At 40.9% G+C, this 7,858-nt stretch overlaps 1 protein-coding gene across 1 annotated transcript in view; it reads left to right on the top strand.

Annotated features, from left to right (window-relative positions):
* Positions 1–7,858, top strand: part of EFCAB12 (EF-hand calcium binding domain 12) — a 24,225-nt gene that overhangs the window by 7,385 nt on the left and 8,982 nt on the right. The window contains exons 2-3 of the mRNA XM_045290130.1: positions 4,068–4,072; positions 5,143–5,328. Coding sequence (XP_045146065.1) covers positions 4,068–4,072; positions 5,143–5,328 — 191 coding nt within the window. The remainder of the gene's footprint in view (positions 1–4,067; positions 4,073–5,142; positions 5,329–7,858) is intronic.

Here is a 7,858-nt window from a genome sequence, read left to right as displayed (position 1 = left end):
TCATCTGCAATGAAGAAGTCGTTGGTCTTTCAAAATTCTGTCATGCGATCTCCAGCTTCAGTTCCATCACCAAGGCCATAGTTTCCTCTACTGAGGCTTCTTGTTTGCTTTCAGCTGTCTTACTCCAATCACCAGTAATTATCACTGCCACTACATTTTGATGCATTTTATTCCATTTCAGACTGAAGTGGGTAGAAATCTTCAGTTTCTTCACCACTGGCTTTAGTGGTTGATGTGTAAATTTTATTAATAATTGTATTAACTGATGTTCTTCCTTGTAGGCATATAGATATTAGTCTACTACATAGGCATTGCACATCAAGGTCTCAAAATATTCTTTTTGATGAATGCAACATCATTTCTCTTGAGTTTCTTTGTTAGTAGTGCTTTGCTTCTCCTGGGTGTCTTTCCATATAAAATTGGTGATTCATTTTTTTCATTTCTTTAGAGAATGATGTTAGAAGCTGAATAGGGATTACATTTGTAAATTGCTTTGAGTAGTATTGATATTTTCACAATATTAAATTCCTATCTATGAACACAGAACATTATTCCATTTATATGTCTCTTTTAGTTTCTTGTAATAGTGTTTTGTAGTTTTCTTTGTACAAGTCTTTTGTTTCTGGTTTATTCTTAAGTATTTCATCTTTGGGGTGGCTATTGCAAACGGTATTGTTTTCTTAATTTCCTTTTCAGAGGTCTCCACCTTAGTATACAGAAATCCTATTGATATTTTTTGTTTGGTGTTATTTTTAATACTGATTTTGTAACTGCCACATTGTTGAATCTTTTAATTATTTCCAGAAACTTTCTTGTATAGTCTTTGGGTTTTTCTACATATAGAGTCAGATCATCTGCAAATAGATTTATACTTCCTTGCCAATTTGGATGCCTTTCATTTTTTTGTTGTCTAATAACTCTGGTTTCCAGCATTATATTAACTAAGAATGGTGATAAAGGGCATCGACACCTGGTTCTGTTTGCAGAGGAATGCTTTCAGTTCCTTCACATTGAGCAAAATGCTAGCTATTTATTTTGCTTATATGGCCTTGATTATGTTAAGGAATGTCTCTCCTATTTCTACTGTTGTTAACTGTTTTTTATTCCAAATGGATTTTGTTAAATGCCTTGTATGAATCAATTGATAAAATCACATTGCTCCTGTTGTTTTATGCATAGGATGGATTATATTGATTGTGTTTTCTAATACTGAACCATCCTTGCATACCTGGTATAACTCCCACTCAGTCGTGATGTATTATTTTAAAATATTTTGTGGGATTCTATTGGCTAGGATTTTTACATATATGTTATAAGAGAAAGTGGTCTGTGATGTTCTCTTCTGATCACGTCTTTGCCTTGTTTTGATATCAAGTTTGTTTTGGTAAAATGAGTTCAGGTGTTGTCCATCCTTTTCTACATTCAGGAATAGTGTGTGCAGAACGGTGTGAACTCTTCTCTGAACGCTTGGTAGAATTTCTTGGTGAAGCTGTCTAGTCCTGGACTTTTTCGGTTGGGATTTTTTTAAAGATAGTTTTTATTAGCTTAAAATTCACATATCATAAAATTTAATCATTCAATCCTATTAAAAAAAGTTGTGCAACCATCACCACAATCATTTTCAGAACATATTCTTTTTGTAGTCATTGTTAGCTCCCTATGTTCCCCCAACCTTCCCTGCCGTACCCCTAGGTAATTATTAATCCAGTTACTGGCTTTATAGGTTTTCCTATCCTGGATTTCATTTACAGAAAATCATACAAAACACAAACAACAAAAAGCCCAACAGCAATGACAAAACAGAGAAAAGCCTTAATCAAAAAGAAAGCAGAAAATATTAAAAACTGAAACAACTTTAAAAAACATACAAATCATTTTATTGGGGTCTCATACAGCTCTTATCACAATACATACATACATAGCGTCAAACATATTTGTCATACATCTCTTATCACAATCCATACATCCATTCATTGTGTCAAGCACATTTGTACATATGTTGCCATCATCATTCTCAAAACATTTTCTTTCTACTTGAGCCCTTGCTATCAGCTCATTCCCCCTTTCTCCATTCTATTTCCCTCATGAACCCTTGATAATTTATAATTTTTTTTTCATGTCTTACACCAACTGCTGTCTCCCTTCACCTACTTTTCTGTTGTCCGTCTCCCTGGGAGGGGGTTGTATGTAGATCATTGTAATCGGTTCCCCATTTTCCCCCTACCATCCGCTTCCCCTCCTGGTATTGCTACTCTCATTATTGGTCCTGAGAGGGTTATCTGTCCTGGATTCCCTGTGTTGACAGCTCTTATCTGTACCAGTGTATATGCTCTGGTCTAGGTGGATTTGTAAGGTAGTACTGGGGTCATGATAGTGGTGGAGGGGGTGAGGAAGAAGCATTAAAGAACTAGAGGAGGGGGAAAATGAGCTGATATCAAGGGCTCAGTTGTCTTCTCCTCTGGATTGTTTATCCAGCCTATCTTTTCTAGATAGACATGCAGAGACAATAATAAGCACAAAAACAAGCAGAGCAAAACAAAAAAAACCCAAAACAACAACAAAACAAAAGCCTATAGTTTGTTGACCTTTAGGAATATTTTCTGCTTGAGTCTGATGGGTGCCATACCCTGGCCCCAAAGTCTGTTTTTGGTATTCCCAGGGACTTCACTGCTTTGCTCCCCTTGCTGCTCTGTTGCACACCCTTAGTGTGAAACAACTTTTAAATTGGTCAAAAGGGAGATCAGAAGATAAGGCATTACATTTTAACCTAGTTACATCTGCCATAATTGGCTTTATAATGCTCTCTGTCTGATAGCAAGGCTATTCACATTGCTGAACTATGGCCAGAGGGGATTCACAAGAGGTTTAATCCATCTGGGGACCCTGCAAATGGATTTCGACCTTCCACTGTCATCCATGGTCTTCTGTAAACTCAGTGTTCAGAATTTAAGTTATGAGACCATTCCCACTTTTAGATTTCGGTTTTATTATTTACAAGTTTAAATAGCACAGGCTGGAGTGCTTCTTCCATGTGGATTTAGATGATGCTTCATTTAGACAGCTGCTTGTTTGAAGGCAAGCCTTTTAAGACTCCAGATGCTCGTCTTTCGGACAGCGGGGTACCAGCTGGTTTCTTCACCTCACTTTGCTCTAGCAACATCCCTTCTCTGATCTCTTCATGAGGGCGAGTAGTGAGTTGGGCCAAGTCATAAGATTAATTGTTCTTAGATTGGGACTTGAATTAAGGGCAAGCAGTTGAGAGGTTTTTAATGACCTTGGTCTATTATGATGCATTTGAAATAAGGTGCTGCAGAAGAATGTTGAAAGTACCATGGACTGCTGAAAGGACAAACCAGTCTGTATGGGACGAAGTTAGGCCAGAGTCCTCCTTAAAGGCAAGGATAGCAAGATTTCATCGTACATATTTTGGACATATTGTCAGGAGAGACCAATCACTGGAGGAGGACATCCTGTTTGGCAATGTGGAAATGCTGTGGAAAAGAGGAAGGTCCTCTCTGAGATGGCCTGACTTGTGGCTGCATCGATGGGCTCAGGCAGAGGGACAATTGTGAGGATGGTGCAGGACTGGGCAGGGTTTCCTTCTGCTGTGCTGGGGTCGCTAGGGGTCAGAGCCGACTCGGTGGCACCTAACAACACGTGTATAAGACTATTGAGGTTATCGACATCAGTCTCTGTTGATGTAGGTAGGTGGTGTGTTTCTAGAAATTTGCTCATTTCTTTTATGTCTTCAAGTTTGTTGGCGTACAGTCTTTTATAATATTTTTTATTTCAGTTAGTCCTATTGTAATGTTGCCTGTTTTGTTTCTGATTAATTTTTCATCTTCTCCTCTCTTAAGTTTGCCAGCAATTGGTCACTTTTATTAATCCTTTCAAGGAACGAACTTCTTGATTTTTTTCTATTCTCTGATTCACTTATTTCTACTCTCCTCTTTAGTTCTTTTGGTGACTGTGGGTTAACTTTATTGCTTTTCTTCTTCTTTTTTGATGTATGCACTTATTGCTCTAAGTTGCCCTCTGAGCACTACTGTTGCGGTCTTCCGCAACAGGTTTGGTATGTTGTGTTTTCATTCTTGTTTCCAGGAATTGTTAAACTACACTCCTTGTTTCTTCAACAATCCAGTAGTTCTTCAGCAGAGTGTTGTTCAATTGCCATATTGAACATGTTCAATGATGGTGAACATCCAGATGTTTTCCCTGTCTATCTGCTTATTTCACTACTTTGTTGCTGAGGGTTGAAGAATCACTGCTGTCTATGCTGTCATCTTTTGGCCAAGAGGCAACTCTTTCCCAGTCTTACTTCGAGTGCCTTCCAACCAGAGGGACTCATCTTCTGGCACCGTCATCAGACAAGGTTCTGCTGCTCTTCACAAGGTTCTCAGTGGCTAATTCCTTAAAAGTGGACAGCCTCTTCCTTCTTCTCCATCTGTTCATAGTCTAGAAACTCTGCTGAAGCCTGTTGACCATAAGTGACCTGCTGGTATTTGAAATACAACTAGCATAGCTTCCAGCATCACAGCAACATATAAACCACTACAATACGACAAACTGACGGAGAAGAGGTGGGTAGTCTACATATCCCTGTCCGTATCCAGAGTCCCCATAGTTATGGCCAGTGTAGTCATATCCACTAGAGCCACTGTAGTTTTGATCACCAGTGTCATTGCTGTGAATCGGAAATGACTCTGGGGCAATGAGTTTTGCTTGAGTATAGACGTTATTGTGATCTACATATTCTTGATTGTAGTTGTTATTAAATCCTTCGGTTCTAGTTTTGGCCCGGGCCTCATCCAGGACACAAGTACCACCTTGCCTATCAGCTGCAAAACCTCAGTCTACTGTTCTGTTGTTACTGGTGTTGCCTCCGTACCTCTTTGCATTGGGCAACTTTGGTTTGACATTCGTCCAACAGGAAAGATGTAGATAAGAATGAAATTCTAGTTCTCATGTTATCTAAACCTCTCATTTCAGAGAACAGCATTGCCCAACCTGATTCCAAAGCTCTTTGTGCTGCATCTCCATCTCACTGTCTGCTCAGTCTCTCTCCTGTCGCTCTCTGGCTCTGGGAGCTGTACTCCATCACCCTGCATTCCCTGAACTCTCCAATCTCTCTGGATCTTTCAGAGGAAATCCTTCCGAGCTTGGCGCAAACTGGTACCCCTGCTCCACTTGCCCACACCGGAGGCCCTGTCGGTCATGTACTCCTACCTGCAACACCGCAAGATCAAGATCCTAGAGATGTTCAACAAGTTGAACCACAGTGATAACCAAAATATCACCCGGGAGGAGTTCATTACAGCTCTGAAAACAGTAAGTGCCCTTACTGGGGCAGAAGGGGAGGACGAACCTGTACTTTTTTTTTTTTTAATCATTTTATTGGGGGCTCATACAATTCTTATCACAATCCATAAATCCATCCATGGTGTCAAGCACATTTGTACATTTGTTGCCATCATCATTCTCAAAACGTGTTCTTTCTACTTGAGCCCTTGGTATGAACATGTACTCTTCATTGCTTGTAACACTGTTCTGGAAAGTATGGCTTTTTTCCTGTGGCCAGATCAGACTCCTGACACCAACTTGCACCAATTTGCCTTGAGTGGGGAGAGTCTGTGGAGAAGATCCCATCACCAGCGACTTGGAAAATCGTTGTTTCTTGCCCATTCGACCCCAGAACTAAGCACAGAAAGAGTTGAGACTTCAGTCCTGATTTTAGAATCCTGTCTGGTTGTTCTGTATGTATATAGGAGTCAGCTAGCAGTCTTTTGAGGATGCTTCAGATTCCGTAAGTCTGTGTGAAAGTCAAGATGCTGCCTTTCTAACAAGATCGCTCCTGTCTTGGGTGATGCCAGTGGTACTGGCCAAATGGATCCCACCCCACTGGCTATTTAGTTAGACATTTAAATCAATTCTAAATTTATCAAATTAAAACCATTTCGTCAGTCACACCAGCCCCATCGCAAGTGCTCAACACTTACATGCACTATGATTACTCTCTTGGCCTGTCCTGATGTAGGATAGCTCCATCATCCCAGAAAGTTCTGTTGGCCTAACATGGGTTTGCAGACTATGGCCCATGAGCCAAATCCAGACTGCCTCTTGTTTTCTGTAAATAAAATCTTATTGGGACACAGCAACACCCACTTACTTGCACATTGTCTACCACTGTTCTTGCATCCCAAAGCAGAGTTGAGCAGTCTTGACCAAAATGATACGACAGGCAAAGTCTGAAGAATTTCATTTCTGGCCCTTTATAAAACAAGTTTGCTTTGGCATAGTTCAATATTTCCCCAAATGGTTAGTCTGGGTAGACTAGACAAACAAATTCATGGACACACATATGCGTATAAGAAAGAGATTTATATATAAGAGCAATTGAACATTGAGAAAACATCCCAGCCCAATCCAGATCAAGTCCATAAGTCCAATATTAGCCCATATTTCCTATATCCATCTATAAAGTCCTCTTCAGATTCACAAAACTCCTGCAATGACGCTGAATGCAGAAGATCACAGGCCAGTGGGTAGAATGTCATTGGATCCAGTGTCATTAGAAACATCTCAGCATTGGCAGGGGTCTCTCTGTGGCTTCTCCGGCTTCTGAGGTCTGTTTGCGTCCATGTGGCTTGTCTCCTGCAATGTCTCCCAGGAAGTAGCAGAGAGAGAGAGGTGTCTTCCACCTCCAAGGAGGAAGTACCAGATTTCTCAGAATTCTCAGAAGAAGGCCATGCCCACAGAAGTCTCATTGGCTATCTCCAGATTGACAGTTTAGACTCCACCCCTACACGCTTAATCCCTAAATTGACACCAGATTAGGTGACTACCACAGAACACCCCTTGTCAATTTAACACTTTCACATAACTCTTTAGCCTCTTGGCAGACATGGAACAATCCAGAGGGCTGCAAAAGCAGAAGTCTACACTCTGTCCTGGATCGGGGACTATAGTACAAACGTTTTCCATTGCTAGAGGGTTTCCAACTGTATGTGGCCTACAGCTCTTTTTTCAAAAAACAAACAAACAAAAATTACTCAGTGCTTCCCTGGCAACTAAAATTCCAGGATAAAAGGTAAGTATCTACTTTTGCAGTTCCCTGCTCCCCAATCATTCCAGTACCTCCCAGGGGGTGGTATCACCCACTTTGGGAAATGCTGGCTCTTATTTCTGTATTAAGTTCTTATTTATTTTGAATACCAAGCCCCTTAAAGAATCCTTAGGAACAGACTGTTGCATCTTTGATTGTTTTAAACCCATCAGCAGTTTCCACCCTGCTGCTTTATGATGTAATTATCTGAGCATTTGGAAAACTCTAAACAACAAAAAGACTTAAAAAATACAAACAGTTGTCACTGGGTAGACTCATCTCATGAAGCCTCGAGTGTATTGGGGCAGAGCTGCGCTCCTCAGGGCCTGCAGTCGGTGACTTCTCAGAAGTAGGTCACCAGGCCTCTCTCTCAAGGCACCGCTAGGTGGAATTAAACCTCCAACCTTTTGGTGAGCAGCTGAGCACTTAATGGTGTGTTACCCAGGAGCTCCACAAGAGATGAAGGAAGGATGAAGGAAGCGTAAACAAGGGTCTAGAATGGCAAGGAGTCCTTGACAGCTAAGTGAAAGGTGAGTGATTTGAACCTACCAGCCTTTCCACGGGAGGAAGGCAGTCTGCTTCCATAAAGGACAGCCTGGGAAACCCTAGGATGGGACCATTCTGCTCCGTCCTATAGAGTTGCTATGAGTCACAATCCAGTCAACAGGTCTGGTTTTGGTTTTAATTGTCCTAGAAAACGATATGTCATGTATTAGTGCCAGGAGCGTTCTGATCTTCCTAACAATTTCAGTGAGC

Source organism: Echinops telfairi, unplaced genomic scaffold (genome assembly GCF_000313985.2).
Source record: "Echinops telfairi isolate 266 unplaced genomic scaffold, ASM31398v2 ScPeMD7_31;HRSCAF=116, whole genome shotgun sequence".
Taxonomy (NCBI): Eukaryota; Metazoa; Chordata; class Mammalia; order Afrosoricida; family Tenrecidae; genus Echinops; species Echinops telfairi.
This window is presented reverse-complemented; position numbering and strand designations above follow the sequence as displayed.